Genomic DNA, 19,050 nt, shown 5'->3' with positions numbered 1-19,050 from the left:
ACTATCCACATTCCGAAATAGACTACATTGAAAGAATTTTTTAAAATATCCAAGACAAGACACACAGCTGGTAAGCGGCTTCGTTGACATGGAAATATTGAACACGTGCCTTTGTTAGTAAGTAATTACAGAATGATCAATAATGTACGTGCGGTTTACCTCAACGTGACATTTTCTGACACCACTCTCTCTCTTCATTGCTTTTCGTTTTCCCGTGGGTCTCTTTAGCAAGCTACGCTATGTCAAATAACCACTGGGGTAACGATTTAGAGCCTTTTTAAGTATTGCACTGGTAATGTACTGGTGAAAAAGCAATGCCATAGTACCGTTCGTGCAATGGGCACTGCTTAAAACAGAAAAATGTTTTCTAAGTCAGTCTATTGTTAGAAGGACGTGCGTCATGAATTGCGAACAGACGATCTTCTGTGACGTCATAAACTGATGACGTCATCTTGAATTACTTGCAACAATGCATATTTATGATTTCATGTTGGTAAAATATTGCTGCGTAAAACGAAACTCACTTATATAAATCATATACTGTTCAAAGCGGCGTTTTCGTTATGTATGCTAGTCAGAATTTCTGTTCGGATTAGCAAAATCGAGACAAGGCCAAGAATTTTAACACCTAAGCTTCAGGAATTGGTCAAATAGCCACTACCCTTCCACCGACTTACCCACCTGTGCTAGAAATAAAAACGACCAGTGTTAAGCGCCTCATCTCTTTCATATTTAGATCTACACATAATGATTCATGGAGAGAAAGAATATCCATAAGACTGAATGACAAGCAGGATGAGATCAACGTTCCCGTTGTGTCGAGCAATTTTCCAGCAGTTTCAGCCTTTGGGTTCTACGTTTCACAACTTTTGAGGAACAATCGTGTATGCTCTTTCAACGAAAATTGAAAATAAGACCATCATACGACTCTTGCACAAAAGTTGTTTGTTCAGGGTTACAACATTCAAAACCTTAATATAGGTTTCAAAAGGTTTAACGATAGACATGTGGAAAACATTGCCAAATTTCAATCCTACTCAGAAACGATTACTACTGTAATTTTAGAACGCATTCTCTTGGGGGCTATGTAGTATTAATGATAAGTGTCTGCCAATCCTGACTATTGGACGGCTGCCATTGTCATAATTCAATATATTTGACGTATGAGCCTCGCGATATAATTGAAATACTGTTCCAAGCGGCATTAAACCAACGAAAATGAGCCTCGCCTCAATCAACCAAGGGATTCTCTCTCTTACATCAGTCAGCCACCATCAATTTCATTCAGTTGGTTTATTCAGTACAACCCACGTACAACGATCATTGAAAACATCACACAGTAATAGATAGTGATATCACGACATTTTTCTTATAGCAAGAGCTTCTAACACATATTTAGCACCGTTAATACGTATACACTTTTGCCTAACAGCCAACAAATGACTGTATTTGAATACGTTATCTGAATAGTATCGTGGTAAGTATTTATTTCTTACAGAACTAAAATACGGACAAGTTAGTAAAACCAATATATTGATCTTTGACAGCCTGATGAGTACAAAACTTGCATAATCTGTTTTTACGTTCGATACCATCTCAAACCTATATTTACCATCAATGGTAGTTCACCAATTCTTAATAGGCATAAAATACGTCTGTATTCACGGATTGGGATTTCAGACAGATAAAATCGAACGATAACTTATGTTTCTATTCCTTATACAATAGCTTATTTGATTTACAAATGTTATCGTACCATGTTTTCCGAACCTGTTAAGCACTAACACATCGTCTCCAACCTCCTGCGAAATCCAGACATATCCAAATCCATATGTAAACTGTAAATGTTAACATGTGTAGCCCATGTGACACGAATAACCTGATCAAGAGATTTATATTAGCCGCGAACAAACCATATAGACACCTGGCATGTTGTGTGGTTGGTCTAAGCAGTGGTGTTTTAAAAGCAAAATCTTTGAAATCATATCGAGCTTTCATTATCAAAGGAGCTCCACCTATTGATGGATCATTGATGGAAGTAAATAAGGGATGTTTTAAGCTCGTTTGAAATACCTTTGAAGCTATGTTCCCCCAAGTTTCTGGTTTATTATGTTTCTGACATGCCCATAGTGTAGATTATCAATCGTGTTGTTGTCATTTTTAACGAAGAAGAAACACGAGCCAGGTTTATGCTTGTGAATTGTTCTGCCGGAATATTGATGCCGCCAATTAATTCACATTGATATAGCAGTTCATTCCATTATCCAGGACACATTAGTCAAAACGATGATCGGTTGCAAACATTACTGTCACTCAGATAAGGGACCGGTTGCAGCAACTGGTGTAAGAGTACATGCTCAGATGGTGCAAAATCCTCTGTACAGATGACAACAGCGTGCAAGACGTCGACGTGTCATCATAAAACATATTGCATGTAATTTAAATCAGAGGCGTCAGTGGTGTAGGGAACGTCAGCACTGGGATAATTGCCGTTGGACAAATGTCATGTTTTCAGACGAATCTAAGTTCACTCTCGACTTCCATGACCGAATCAAGTCATACTCATGGAGACGTCATAGTAAGCGTTCTATAGACGTTAACGTCGTGTAGCATGATTGTTTTGGGTGGTGGGTTCATAACGGCATTGTTGTTTAACGCCGCACTCAGCAATATTCCAGCTATATGACGGCGGTCTTATTTTTCCTTTTAGTCGTAATGTAATAAAATCATTATTTCAAAACATTTTAGCATACATGTCTACTTTCGATTAATCAGTCACTATATCTAAATGAATCCAACAGTTAGCTGGGATTTTGCAGAGCATTAGTCCAACTGTTTGATGCCAAGTAACTTTTTAGTAAATAGGGATTGAAGGTTGTGCATCGTGTTCCTGTGTTCTTAAGATACTGTATTTCTGACATAATGAGTAGTCAAAATGTGATTTTTCACCCATAAGGTCCCTTATCTCATGGTTGTGACTAAATTCCCCTAACAGCAAAACACCCATGTCATGTCATTGCCAACACTCAGTCCTGAACCATTAAACACGTCCTGTTGCACCTCAGTGTCAAATATCCACCCATCACCCTCAATGAACTGATGAGTGGAACAACATAAAGTCTGAAGCATTCGTGCATGTGTGGCCAACAGAAATGATTATATCCGATATTCGTGACGTTGGCTGCAAAATGCAAATTTGACCCCCGACTTCTTTAACGTGTTATACGTTCGCCTTCTGTTGTCTGATTCTAGGTCATGCGGTAACAAGGTCGGACAACTTGATCTGTGTCTCTGGAATGAATTCGAGACACTGTATATACTAGTATGTGTGTATGTGGTGTGTGTGCATACATACTATGCCCCAAAGGTAGGGTTAGTGGGCATCATCAAGTCATATCTTCTGATCCATATGGTATTGCCAAATGGAAATGATATGATGATATATGATGGGGAGTAGGCGATCAGATCTAATTGATTCTGATGGTATGTGTGAGTGTGTGCGCGTGCGTGCGTGCGTGCGTGCGTGCGTGCGTGCGTGTGTGATTCATACCACTGGTTTATTATGACTTTTAAAGCAGAAAAGGGCGAAGTTAAAAGCACACACCGATTATTGTTTAAAAATGTCATGTGTTAACAATATTTGATATCAAAAGCCACTGTCATTAAATGATAGCTTACACTATTCATCTTTGATCACTTTTATGTACATACAGTTTTATGTACATAAAGTTTTATGTACACACAGGCGATAGCCGTGCTTTATGCCTCCCGCGTATGTCCAGAAAAGCTGAGTGAGATATTGGTAAATATTTCACAGATTCATTTCATGTCTGGTGTATTCATCCCATTCGCCCACAGTGCCATTGTTTGTTATCAGCATGAAACTCGTGCCACGAGTGTTTCAGACAGTCGGTGGTGGCAGCGTTGCTCGCACAACATCATGGGACCATGACTACCGACACCTCGTCTCTGTTCTCGAGGTCCCCTTTCCATTATCATATGAGGACAATACCAGAGAGATACAGATAGTGGAGTTCTACAAGCGTGGCAGAAGGTCGACACATGATTAATAGATGACTGATGGCTTTCGATGAATAGTTCAACATTATGGTACGGTTGGTATATAACCGGACGCAGTCAGATGTAAACTGTTAGTCTGTCATGCGTGCGATTAAATAATCCTGGTCATGAACAAAGCACAGATGGCCTAATGGAATGTGACAGTCTTATCGTAAATAGTTTCGTGTTTTGTATGACAGGTGCTACCGCTGGGGCGGGACATGCCTAACCTTGCCGAACACCTGGTGTCGTCTCTCATTTTCAGTGTCCCTTTCATATCGTATTCACTGCTTTTCTCCCTTTTAAGCCCAATGGATTTGTCAAGACTGTCCATTTCTGGCGTTGACGTTATATATATTTTTTGTTGGTTTCATGCCGCACTTCCAGATATATGACGGCGGTCTGTAAATATTTTGTTCATTTATTTGTTGTTTAACGCCGCACTCAGCAATGTTCCAATCTTTGGCGTTGGTCGTCTGGCAACTATATATTTATGGAGTAATTTTATATATCTTTATTGATATAAATATACTGGCTGAATTGAGTTCAACTTGTTAATTAATGTAAATAAATTGATACTGTTATTGTTGACAAGGATATCCTGTTCTGTTTTTATTTGATGGATATGCATACTGTGACGCCACGTCCGGTACTCGAGCCCCCTAGATCCGTCACAGTGGGACTGGTAGGAATATATGGTCAGTCTGAGGGAACGAACTTCATTTCATTCTTCACAACTGCGTTATCACAATAAATCATTTGTATTATGCAGAATTAGAATGTTATATATTTCCTGATAATGCAAATAACGACATAACCCTTTCCATAATCATAAAATAAATCGCCAGCGCAAGAATTAATCTCGATCTTGTGCCGAAACATATGCCATTGGACGGTAAAGGCAACATAGCTGTGAAAGTTATATGATTGGATCCCTGAAAATCAGCGATGACATCGAGTGTTTGCGAAAAGGGTAGCATGTCCTGCCCTACCGGTGGTACTCCCCAGTCACAATTTGCATAAAAAAGGAATAATTTGTTTCATAACGCAACATATAGGAGCACTCCCGATATACGGGGGGGGGGGGGGGGGGGGGGGTTGTTAACAATGACATCGTATTTCCCGCCCATCATCATCACGCCTTCGCCGCTAAACTACATGACACCATACTCTACAGAATTGAGGCATCGATTTTCAAATGATTCGTCAGTATGATACAAAGCCAACGTTACACTATTCAGTTCCACCAGAGCCAGACGATACACAGATAATGGACATACGACCTGTTGCCAGGATTGTCGTCCTCATAACATGGTTCAAGTTCGGAGGTAAGCCTACACATTCCATTATTACCGTAACTCCAATCGTTAAGGGTCCATGTCTTTGTCTCTTTTCCCACAGGTTGTCAAACTATAGGAATATAAAATCAGATCACATTGGAAAAGGACAGGTGTTGCAAATAACTGACATTTCGAATGAAACTCAGTTATGTAATTAAATAAAAGCGACAAAACCCTTTCTCATATTCATTGGAAATCTCTGCCAAAAGCAGAATCGATTGTACGATTCCGACTTTATCATGAGCTTGTTTATGAATCCCTATCAAATAGGGATGATACCAGGTGTTTGCGAGAAGGTGAGTGTATCCTCACAATCCTATCAATCCTCATGTCTTCATCTCAGGATAGTGTAAGCTAGAAATCACTGTTTAAATGATGAGGTTCCTACCTACTGAAGAATTCTTGTTTTGGCCTTCAGCAACTAATGCTTCTCAAGAGAGGGGACTAACGGGCCTCGAAGACTTGATTGATGCGTGTCGCCAATGCTCATGAAGTCGGTCACTAGGTTGCCTGAACCAGACTCGATTATTTACAGACGGCCGTCATTTTCAGGCAATATTGTGTCGTGCGGCGTTAAGCAACAAACAAATATGTTTACAGCGTCTCTTAAGCATGAACCCGGCGTACTCCTGTACCACATTGCTGGTCGTAAGGGCAACCTGTTTGCCGTGGGTTGCGTCCATGTTTCGGAACCTGGAGAAGGGAGTCTGGTGGTTGAGGCGCCGGAGCCGGCAATAGCGTTGCTTAGTCCAACACGCCACTTCAACTCTAACTTTGCCAAGACGGGTGATAGAATGGGCCCGATTCTATCAACCATGCCCTGTGCATACAAGTGTGTGAACATATGGTCTGACACAGCTGTTAAACGATTAACTGTTAAGAAGGATGGTAGGGTTGAACCGACCAACACCTACAAGATCACCTTTGCCCGAACATCGATCCCTCAATCGATCAAAGCTTGTTTTTTGTAAAATTGGAGTGGAGGTGTACATCCCATATCCACTTTGCTGCTACTACTGGCAAGCGTTTGGACATTGATCCAAATCCTGCCATGCGTGTGCTGTTTGTTACCGCTGCGGTGACATTCACGAGAGCACGGGCTTCCAGGGAGGATGTGAAGTGTGTTATCTGCAATAGGAACCATATGACCTCTCTAAATCCTACACTGTGAAGCTAAGACGTGGGTTGCCAGTCTGACTGCAACCACTTCATCAACTATTTCGTACTCTGCTGCAGTCTCCCATTCTGTTACTACTGCCTCTATTATTGTCTGCCAGACTGATCTGACATGGGTCAAGTCTCTGCAACCCATGCCAACCTCTTAACTAGAAAAACCAAAATCCAAATCCAAATCTAAATCTCAAATCCAAAACGGTTAAACCAGTATCTGAACCAGAACCAGACATTGTCAATCCGTCAAAGAAAGACAAAAGCAGAAACGAGAGCAGGTGTGACACCAAAAAATGCCACTCCTTTGGTTCTCTTGACATAGAGGTACATCCATCTCCACGTGACACAAAGGAGTAATTAATTCAAAGTCTTCCTCAACATCGCGTGATACATCTCCTGTGGAAGCACCATGAATCCACAAAACATTATACAATCATGGAATTGCAGAGGTCTTGCGAATAATTTTAATGAAATTACTAGTGAATTAAGATTTTAAACTGTCAAATATTTTGGACAAATGTGAATTGTCGGTCCATGATGACCTTTGTAGGTCACTTTAACATATACTTTAACGTATACTTTAACATATACTTTACCTATCAATCCCGCTGATGAACCACCTTCAACAACGTAGAACTTTACAAAGGCCAGTTGGTCTTTGTTCCAAACACTATGTACAGAAAACATCTAACAAGACTCTGACCCGTGAAGATCCGGGGTAGAAAAGGTCTTCAGCAACCCATGCTTGCCATAAAAGGCGAGTATGCTTGTCGTAAAAGGCGACTAACGGGATCGGGCGTTCAGGCTCGCTGACTTGGTTGATGCATGTCATCGATTTCCAATTGCGTGGATCGATGCTCATGATGTCAATCACTGGATTGTTTGGTGCAGACTCATCATATAGCTGAAATATTGCTGAGTGCGGCGTTAAACAACAAACAAACAAACAATCAGAATGTTCTTGATCCAAAACAACTATTTGCTAATCAATTAAATGCTTTTGGAGACGAAAGAATTCCTAACTCCTCTGCAAACCCTCATATACATGTACGTAAACCACTGTTTGATAATGATTGTGAACAAGCTAAAAAGACAGAATGATACCGGATATACCAGAGAAGGAAATAATGTGTACATATATTTTCTTGTTTTTCGAAATGTTATTTTGTTACAGTTACGAAGTCTCAAGAAGATATACACCAACTACTAAACACCTTGTTCGACAACTACAGTGTTCTTGTCAGGCCCTCACACGACAAGGAAAAGCCAACAAATGTGAACGTTGTGTTTACTATGAAACAGATGGAGAACCTGGTACGTCGGAAAGATATCTCTTTGTCGTAATTTGCAAAACCATGACAATTAATCTTCACTCACATTTAGATTTATTAACTTCTAATTCTAGTTTGTTTTTTAACGTCGTGTTTAGCAATATTGCGGTCATATGACGACGGTCTGTAAATCATCAAATCTCGACCAGACAGTCTGGTGATTGACATCACGAGCATCGATCTACTTGCAAAGAGAATTACGGAACTAGATGCTATCTTAGACAAAACTGAGCACATTTGTATAAGCAAACGGGCGCGGAAGGTTTTGTGAACAAAATGAAAAATACTGTATGTAAAACTGACAACAACATAAAGCTATTCAGAAACCATTTGGTATCAGTCGGTGAGTGAATGAGTGAGTGAGTATGGTTTTACGCCGCTTTAAGCAATATTTTAGCACTATCACAGCGGGGGACACCATAAATGGGCTTCACACATTGTACCCATGTCGGAAATCGAACCCCGTCTTCGGCGTGACGAGCGAACGCTTTAACCACTAGGCTACCCGACCGCCCCCAGTCGGCGAGAAGCGCAAACCAGCATTTAGGGATGTTTCATGAATGGATTAGATGTTATATGTAAAAAATGGTTCTTTTCATATAATACCCAATATCAACCCCCCTATCCCTATATATGCCCTCAGGTCTTTGGTGCTTGGGCTGATATAGTGGTCTTGGGTAGATATTGGAGCATGATTTTAAAACTGCCTTTTAATAACCTCCAAATATCAGCTTCGTCAATGAAAGTAGCAAAACACAGCCAAGTCTCTCAATTAACCCCCTCTAATCTATAATTTACTTGCTTTAAATTTGCAGTTGGAATTTCATTATCTAATGAATGTTTCTTGCAGGACATGAAAACAGAAACAATGAAGTCGTTGGGATTTTTCAGTATTGTAAGTAGAATTTATATACTTCTGTTAGATCGAATGTATAAAATAGTGAACACTAAGAGTCGGGCCAAATAGTTTTGCTTCAGACAACTTTGCCCTTTATTCGGACGCTGCGGTACGACGTGCTCCCAGAGATACCCAATATTTATCATTTATATTTTAATTATATTTAAGCGCGTTGATATTATTTAGTGAGAGTTTGGTTTAACGCCACTTTTGCAATATTCCAGCAATATCACGACGGGGGACACCAGAAATGGGCTTCACACATTGCACCCAATTGGGGAATCGAACCCGGATATTCGGCGTAACGAGCGAACGCTTTAACCACTAGGCTACCCCCTGATATTATTTCAGTTTTGTCACTTCCATAACCATTATATCTTCCTTATGTTTACCGGGACACTGAGCCCAATCGTCTAACGCACCGCAATTCGCTGTACAGAGTTGCGTCCCTTAGGCACGCCAGGAACCTATGATTTTGGGTTCGAATGCCGGTTCGCCCCGATTATGTTTCTAGGTTTGTTAGCACCTTACCCATGCTCGCTGGAGTCACAAAAGTGGTAAACTTCTAAGACCTGCATCACTTCGGCTTTTCCTCCCACATTAAACTGACGGCGTTAAAGCGGCGTTGAAGCCAACTCACTCACTGATCATCCCTAACGCTTACGTTATCCACGTCAGAGACCGACCAACTGATGGAATTTTGTATCGAGATTAGATATCCTCTGCCCTACCCCCAACCCCCCGAATATCAAATGACCGGTATCTTATCTGTAACTATTTGTTTCTCCATCAGACGTGGACAGACGAGTTCCTGGTGTGGAAGCCCGAGGACTTTGGGTTTGTGAAATACATCACTGTCACTGAAAACATGATATGGACACCAGATTATGTTATTGACAATGAGTAAGTAACTTAATGAAATCAGGTTTGCCTTCATTAACTGATTGATTCACTACATGTTTAAGAAATTAATACACACTGAAAAACGTGAAATTTAAAGAAGCATTGATCTCATTGAGCAGTGCTGTTGACACATTGATACATTACCAAGATGCTTTCTTAATATATAGGAGGGAAGAATCTGGGATTCAGACTCACGATCACGATCATCGGATCCATGCGGGACTAAAGAACATAGTTCATAGAGAAATGGGTCTTCTTAGATATCGTTGAGTAAAGCAAGCACGTTTGGCAGCTGTCTTCACCTGACCACACATAGAGAGAATATGAACGAGAACAAACTTATCCTTGCCAGACATTCACATCCACTCACAGACAACATGTAACAATAGGCCCCACATTCTTTGTACATAGACCTGAAATAATATGGATAATGCATATAAATGATAAATTAAATTAATTACTAACGGATCTTGCTCAACAGTTTTTGATGAGGGTTACAGCATTGTATCCCACGCAAACTTTCAAAAAGTTTTAAGGGACACATAACAGACCAACATGATATCCGATGCAATTCCCTTTTTTAACTTGTGAATTGTTCTTGCCTTTGTCCAGGTAAACATTTGACTTGCCTGTGCATGTGTTTGTGTTGGGTGTCACTGGGGCAGGATACGCTAACCTTTTCGGGTACACCTGGTATCATCACAATGTGACAGTGTTTCATAAATACATACTCATGAAATCATACGATGGTTTGTTATAAAGGAGTAATGGATTTCCTATGGAAAGGGTTTAATTGCTTATACTTCTTGGGTGATGTGTGTGTTCCTAGTATGGTGTTTCATGTTGCAGTGTTAGTGTAAAGAAGCGTATGGGAGACGGCAGAAACCTTGTGGTCGTCAAATCTAACGGCACTATCATTTGGGAACCTGGATATGTCGCTTCAACTTCCTGCAACATCGACATCACATACTTCCCCTTCGACACACAAGTGTGCTCCATTAGCATACTTTCATGGATGACAACAAACGCATACCAACATACGACTTCGATAGAGGGTGTTTCTTTGCGTTGGTATACTGAAAATGGAGAGTTTCAAATGATCTCTGCATGGGTGAATTCAACGTTGAGCGCAATGACTCACATTGAAAATGAAACACTCGAGGGATTAGATTTCTTCTTCGTTCTTAAGCGGAGAAGAACCTTCTACTGGTTGTGTCTGGTGTCACCACTGCTGGTGTTCCCCTTGCTGAGTCCTCTGAGTTTCCTGGTTCCTGCAGACAGTGGGGAGAAGACGACCCTGGCCATCACATCTCTACTATCAGTCTTTGTGTTCATGTCGTCCATCTATGAGACGTTGCCGAAGCTGTCGAACCATGTCTCACTATTCGGTTCGTACGTTTGCAAATGTATACTCTATCACCTTTGTTTTATTGAGTGAGTGAGTATTGTTTTACGCCGCTTTAAGCAATATTCCAGCAATATCACGGCGGTGAACACCAGAAATGGGTCTCGCACATTGTACCCATGTCGGGAATCGAACCCGGGTCTTCGGCGTGACGAGAGAACGTTTTAACCACTAGGATACCCGACCGCCCCTGTGTTTTATTGATATTTAGAAGCGATGGCTTAGCCTACTCGTTATAAATTAAATGTTTCGCTCGTCACACTGAATGCCATGTCATGTGTCCCCCAACTTATTGGTATATATTGCAGTTATTAAAATGTCCACACAACTACGTATTCCAACATACTAGTATGTATTAAAAATATGATGAGGAAACATTATCTACTCAAATGACAAAGGGTAAACTTTGTATGGTTTACAAATGTTTACGTATATACTTACGATAGTATCCAAATGGCGATATTGCTATCAATTACTACATATCAATTTATATGTTGTAAAATCGAGTTTAATCATGTAGAGCGGCATGCCATTACAATGCACTTTTGAGTAAAACAATATGGCATCAACTATTACTCAGGATGTTTTGTTTGTTTATTGTTTATAACGCCGAACTCAGCAATATTCCAGCTATTTGACGGCGGTCTGTGAAAAAATCTAGTCTGGACAGGACAATCCAGTGAGGACTTGCATCAACCAAGTCAGCGAGCCTGACCACCCGATTCCATTAGGCGCCTCTTACGACAAGCATAGTCGCCTTTGACAGCGAACATGGGGTTCTGAAGACCTATTCTCCTCCGGATCTGCACGGGCCTATTCGGGATGTAAACAGCTTGCCCTTGGTAATCTGGCAAGCAATGTGGTTTTAGCACTCCGAGTATACGGTGAAGTGTGAAGTTATGATCGTTTCTGCGCAAAGATCGACTTGTGGAACGAGGCCCTTCAGTTCACTTCAGTTGAGTTTCTTTGTAGGGTTGACATTTTAAAACTATTTTTCTCGTTGTCTTTCGTATATTGATGATGGAAAATGATATATCAAATACCCACTCGAAACTCAGTTAATGTTTAATCATTTTTGCCATAAGCAGAAACCCAATCTCAGCAGCTCGTTGCAAATAGGCCCTGTATATCTCACAGAAACAAACTGCAAAATGTCATGCTTGGTGTGATTTTGTACCTATGAAACATTCCAACATACAGTGAAACAACGTTCATCCGGAGAGTATCATGGTCAGTCAAATTGTCCGGGATAGTACGTTGATGATGATGATGATTATGATGATGTCGAAGATTTAACGAGCGCTTTCGGAGGACCCGATTTCGGGCTTTCCAAACTAACAGTGTCCCGATTAGCCATGTTATAGCATTACACATTATAATTACTTTGTTTATTTTTTAAAACATGTTACTGACACAAGATAACTGTATATAATACTACCTGTTTATGTTTCAGTGTTACTGGCATCCATACAAAGCTTTATCAGCTTCCTCTCTGTAGTAGGCAACGTCATCATTTTGAGCATATACAGACTCCCACCCGAACACCGCGTTCCCAGATGGATGACGGGGCTTGCGGCCAAACGTAAGGGCTTAACGCCTGAATTGATGAACCATGTTCCAAATAATGAGGAATCCGAACTATTCAACAGAAGTGACATGAGTACCAAGGACAAAAGTCGTGACAATGTTCACATTACTTGGCCGGTGGTCGCTGGATTTCTGAACAAAATATGCTTTGTTGTTTTTCTTTTTGCTGTGACAATTGTGACTGTTGTATTTGGGGTATTGATATTTGTTTAGTTCATAATCAGTGGGACCCCATTTTACACCAGTCAAAAATGCTAAATAAGAATGAAATATATCTGAAAGAAGGAGATCATTAAATATAAATGTCATGATCGGTTGTCAAAAGAAGCTGTTAACAGTGACTTCTAGGGAAGGATCAGTTTCGGAACCAAAACCTAACACCCGTAACATTTCACGTGCAAAATACAATACCTTCGTGCGCGTGGGCGAGGGATCATTCTTGATTTTTACTCGAAAGTGAAAAATCGCCCTGCGCCATTATCATAAACCTACACGGATATTAACCACTGTTTGGGACGACGTTAATTGTTTCTCCGTAATAGCATCGTATGCGTCTAAGGAGGTTTTACTTTTTCCACGGCACGAATTGTGTTAACGAACCCACAACCTTCTGATCAGTAATCAGGCACTCCAACCATTAGACCTCAGAACTGGTTGAAGACATATGGTTCATTAAAGGTACCATTTGACAGAAATGAACCTGGTACTTTTCTGAGATTTTAAAAAGTTAAGCAAATTTACACTTATCTTCTCGACACTTGGTTGCATGGTTGTTTTTTAAAAAGTGTCTTTCTCAGGAACCAATTTACACAAACGTTGAACTTTGCGATCACAACAGACATTGTCATATGAACGCAGAAATGTCCTTATGCAATTAATGAAGATCCGGCATAGAATAGGTCTTTAGCAACCAATGCTTGCCGTAAAAGGCGACTATGCTTGTCGTAAAAGGTGACTTACGGGATCGAGTGGTCAGGCTCGCTGACTTGGTTGATGCATGTCATCGTATCCCAGTTGCGTGGATCGATGCTCATGGTGTCAATCACCAGATTCTCTGGTCCAGACTCGATTATTTTCAGACCGCCGTCATACAGGTGGAATATTGCCGAGTGCGGCGACAAGCAACACATAAACAAACAAAACCTTCTGTCAGTAACAAGGTGCATGTTTAGAAAAAAAGAGAAAATGATTTCTTATCCAACTGAAAATAGTCTGAGGTAAGAATCCAGTACCTGTTTCTGCACATTGCGTTATCGCAGGGACATGTCCCAGTGAACTGAGGCACCTCAATTCTCTGTGCAGAGTTGCGTCCCTTATATGTCAAAGTCTGCTGTTTGTAGGTAACAAAACCTCAACTCAACCTCCTCTAGTGAAAACAACGAGTCATCAGTGGTATATGGTGTGATCATAAATTGTTTCTTCAATACATAAGGCCTCAGTGGCCGAACAGGTAGCGTATTATTGACAATTTACATGTTGGCCTGACCCATTTCAGTTTGCCTACAGAGCCGGAAGAGGCGTAGAGGATATCACTCATACATATCTACAAACATCTTGAAATTTCCAGTTCATTTGTACGAATCTTGTTTGTTTATCCTCTACGTTTAATACCACAATGTGTAGATGTAGCCTCATCTGTCTGTGCACAAAGTATCCAACATGCAAGTTATTCAACAGTTATTAAAAAGATAGAATCCTTTCTATTAAACAGATCACAGTTTCTGACTGTAAATGGTATCATATCACCTGTAACCTTCACATTTACGGGTGCCCTCCGGGGTTGTGTGCTCTCTCCTGTTCTATTTATTGTGTATGTATCATGATCAGTAACTTTAAGAAATGTTTAACCGTTGTGTTTGCAGATGACACAGCACTGTTCGGATTCCCAAAGCATTCTCAAATTGATCATCCCTCCCAAACTGAAAAATTCGTTTTACTCTAAATAAAAAAACAAAAACAAAGAAAAGGATTGTAGATTTTAGAAAAAGAGGCCGAAATTCTGCCTGTTGTTAGTGATCACAAAAATATTGATTTAGTTGGACAATATAGGTATCTTGGCACCATTATTGATTCGGAATTTACTTGGAATGCAAACGCATAGCATATTTATACAAGGGCCAAAAGCGGTCGTTTTGCTTACGGCATCTGAAGTATTTTAAATTTCTTTATACTACACTGTCTCGGTGAATATTTATTGAAAGCATATTAGTCTTTAGTTTGTTATGTCCACAGCTGGTATGGAAGCCTGTACAAAACTAAATCCATCTAAATTACATAAAATTGCTAATACATCAAGCAGAATTTCAGGTACAATAATTTCAACACAACGTCGATATTTATGAGCAACAATTTGTCAAAAAGGCACTCAAGATACTAAAAATCAAAGTGGGCATATACTTAATTCAAAATGTCAGTGTGTGTGTGTGCGTGTGTGTGTGCGTGTGTGCGTATGTGTGTGTGTGTGTGTACTTTTTAAAAAGCTTCTTTATCGTCACTGTGATAATGTCAAAATTCCTACATGTTTTTACTTGTGGTTATATGCGTAAGTGTTTCATTTTCTTATGTATTTATTGTTATGAGTGACGTTGTATATTTGTGTGGTTCACAAGGGGTCCAGTTTGGGTGGACGGCGTCATGCTTGATTGAGTTAAGCAAGCTGCCTGGCGGGGGAGAAGCGTGCTTGTGGTGATTGGAGTTTGAGTTGGCTTGGTAACTGATTAGTATGGGCCGATCAACCTTTTGTTGTGTGCTGAAGTAGATAGCTTACTTTGAAATTTGTTTACTATATGAGGGCAAGTTATCGTATAGAAAGGAAAAAGGAAAAAAGAATTGGAGAGGGAGAAATATGGTTTAACTGAACGAGGGCAGTTCAGCCCAGCGTTATGTCCGGAGACAAAGTTGGAAGGTCATGTCGAGGCTTCGAAGGAGGAAACGGTTGTTGCCCAGTTATCCTGTGAACTGTGATATATACGTTTGGAACAATGTGAAATGGAATTCATTGGGAATGTGATGTCAAGAAATCTGAGGTGACTATTATCTATATTGCACATTTGCCATATTCCTTTGCCTAAATAGATGTGTATGAGTGCCTTGCCCAGTAACTGAGAATTGTTATATACTTATCTTTGTTTTAATTATTAAATCTAGCTTTAAACTTCAGAGATTGTTGTGTGATTCTTGTAATTGTTATTTGTGGTATTAGCAGGAACCCCTGCCGTTCATACCACACGTTACAGTATTTCAATGTGATATTGTCTTTTTTATATTTTAGTGCTCATCAACGGTGCAATATGAATTTACTGTAGGATGATAAAGTCTTATCTTATCTCTCTAATCTTCTTTTTCCTGGCAGTTTATTTTGCCTTTTACGCTCAATGGAGTCTGTTTCGGCAGATAATTGAGATTGATTATTCTCTGGCGTTGAAATTTTATAATTATCAATGATTTTAAATTATTTCAACCGACATGTCAAGTAGTCCGGATCAAGGATTGATTTTTTTGCCTAACGCCACACTCGGCAATATTTCAGCTGTATGACGGTGGTCTGTAATTAATCGAGTGTGGACCAGACAATCAAGTGATTGACATCGTGAGCATCGATCCACGCAATTGGGATACGACGACATGCATCAACCAAGTCAGCGAGCCTGACCACCCAATCCCGTTAGTCGCCTTTTACGCCAAGCATGGGTTTTTGAAGACCTATTCTACCCCGGATCTTCACGGGCCCGTGTGGTATAAAAATAATTGTGTATGGAATTAGAACGTTATCCAAGTGACGGTATTGCTGTCAGTTGCTATCGATTGATTACTACGTTTTAAAATCGAGTTTAACTTGATATATGTGCATTTAAGCAATTCTCAGTGTCAGTTTAAGTGTCATGCCATAGCATAACGCTTTCGAATAATGCAATATGACGTCTCCTATTGTTTAGGATCGGTTCATACTGATTATGTTTCTAGGTTTGTCGGCGTCATACCCGAGCTCACGCGTTTCACCTCGGCTTTCCTCCTGAATTAAACTGACACGCCTTGACATAACTGGAATACTGTTTAAAGCGGCATCAAACCAAACTCACCCACTCATTCACTATTGTTCAAGATGTCACAAACAGATAACCCAATATAATCGGAAAAAAAAGTTTGCTTCAGTCAAGTTTGATGATACTGTTCAGAATCATTTTTATCAATACAAAGGAGATTGCATTTGGTAACTGTAGAGAGTGAAATTCAGCGGAATAAATGGTCCAACTTTAAAGCTTGTCATAAGTCTTTATAACAACAACCAGACTGTAAAAACAAGTCGTTTGATCATGTCTATCTTTGAAAACACCTTTGTGTTATACTTTAAGAGCAATTTCTTCTGAAAACACACGTCTTTACTTTTAGATGTACGGTTTTTCTGGGCAAACCTTATATAGTTACACATTGTTAAACTGATTTGCGCGTGTTTTATTCTTGGTAAGAGTTTTGGTCTAAACACGCCTTAAAAGAACACAATCATCACTATCACTACTGCTTCATCATGTCAAGGGCATACGTAAAGGGTAGAGACGATTTATATACTTTCTTCTAATGTTTACGACCTAAGACTCAGCCGAAGATGAAAACACGTTAAAGTGAGTTATTTGCAACAGTGATTAAGTATATATGCAAAAGTATGAATGGCTGAGACATTGTCAAAAGACAACATTCTCCCAATTTGGCACACGATGGAACGGACGGAGGAGCTCATGAAACATCCAACAAATATGAACTATTCACTAACACCTGGTGACATCACTGATATTCAGTATACATTTTAGCACAATCTTGCCTTTTACACCCAATGAAATCTGTTTCAACAGATAATCGAGCCTGAATATTCTCTGGCGTTGACGATTTATATAGTTAAAGGGTCATCATTGAATGATTATTATATCAATATTCAGGCGTTATCTATAAAAATTGAGATATCAAATTTAGTGATGCTCGTATTATCACAAATTCCTTGATAATGAAGTGTACAATTATCAAGATGATATGTTGAAGATAAGAGAGTTCTCTCAAGAAACGCAGTAACTGTTGCAAATAAACGCCACAAAACCCTTTTCAGAATCATTCGAAAGCTCTGCTCGAAGCAGAGGCCATTGTACGATTCCGACTATAATGATCACAAGCATGTGCGTATGAATGACTATCAGATAGTGGATTCCGGGGTAGAATAGGTCTTCAGCAACCCATGCTTGCCGTAAAAGGTGACTATGCTTGTCGTAAAAGGCGACTAACGGGATCGGGTGGTCAGGCTCGCTGACTTGGTTGATGCATGTCATCGATGCCAATTGCGTGGATCGATGCTAATGATTTTAATCACTGGATTGTCTGGTCCAGACTCGATTATTTACAGACCGCCGTCATATAGCTGGAATATTGCTGAGTGCGGCGTTAAACAACCAACCAACCAACTAACCAACCAGATAGTGATGATACCTGGCGGTTGCCATAAAGTAAGCGTATCCTGCCCCATCGGTTCCACCGTCACAAACACATACAAAGACAAGTCAACAAAGACGAGAAAACAAGCTGTTGTTCATATGTCAATCATGTTTGCAGAAGACATTGGTGTACTTTCGGCTTTTAACAGATACTACACACATAAAAAGGTGTTGTGACTATTCATAGTGACAGTCCCTTTGTGAGAAGAAACCAATATATGTCCCTTTCAGTTAGGAAATAAAGCTGTTGTAGTTTATAGTTATTGTGCAGTAAGATAAATAAAATTCGGGGAGAATAATGTAGTATCTGGGGACTTCTGCAGTATATTCAGCAGAAGCTATTTTCTTGTGAGCAGGCTGCTGTATTACACGGAAACGGACCCCGTGTGATACAGTGCTACTGCTGTACTGTGGCGAGGCTGTACTGGTGTGTTGCATCAGTTTTCTGGTCTCATGTTATGTCGTATCACAACGATGCATTATAATGTCTGATGTATGTTGCTCCCACATGATATATTCACTGGATACACACTTTTCAGACCATTATCGAATATTTACTTAATATAGGTTAAAGTGAGTGAGTGAGTATGGTTTTACGCCGCTTTTAGCAATATTCCAGCAATATCACGGCGGGGGACACCAGCAATGGGCTACACACATTGTACCCATGTCGGAAATCGAACCCGTGTCTTCGGCGTAACGAGCGAACGCTTTAACCACTAGGCTACCCGACCGCCCCTAAATAATATAGGTTAAACATTGAGTATCGAGGACTGTTTGAAATGCAGTTAGACGATGCCAGAGAGAGTGTGTCTGTTTGCCACCTTTATATACATTGTCTTGTACTTCCTTAATCGATGTTCATGAATACCAGCTCGCATGT

At 40.1% G+C, this 19,050-nt stretch overlaps 1 protein-coding gene across 1 annotated transcript; it reads left to right on the top strand.

Annotated features, from left to right (window-relative positions):
* Positions 1 to 5,286: 5,286 nt before the first annotated feature.
* On the top strand, positions 5,287 to 13,665 carry LOC125381088 (neuronal acetylcholine receptor subunit alpha-3-like). The gene is made up of 6 exons (XM_048397285.1): positions 5,287 to 5,387; positions 7,744 to 7,883; positions 8,751 to 8,795; positions 9,592 to 9,701; positions 10,551 to 11,089; positions 12,560 to 13,665. The coding sequence occupies exons 1-6, from the start codon at positions 5,330 to 5,332 to the stop codon at positions 12,904 to 12,906; spliced, it is 1,239 nt and encodes a 412-aa protein (XP_048253242.1). The 5' UTR covers positions 5,287 to 5,329; the 3' UTR covers positions 12,907 to 13,665.
* Positions 13,666 to 19,050: the final 5,385 nt, after the last annotated feature.

This window comes from Haliotis rufescens, unplaced genomic scaffold (genome assembly GCF_023055435.1).
Source record: "Haliotis rufescens isolate VD_foot unplaced genomic scaffold, xgHalRufe1.0.p SCAF_17, whole genome shotgun sequence".
NCBI classification, from domain to species: domain Eukaryota; kingdom Metazoa; phylum Mollusca; class Gastropoda; order Lepetellida; family Haliotidae; genus Haliotis; species Haliotis rufescens.
This window is presented reverse-complemented; position numbering and strand designations above follow the sequence as displayed.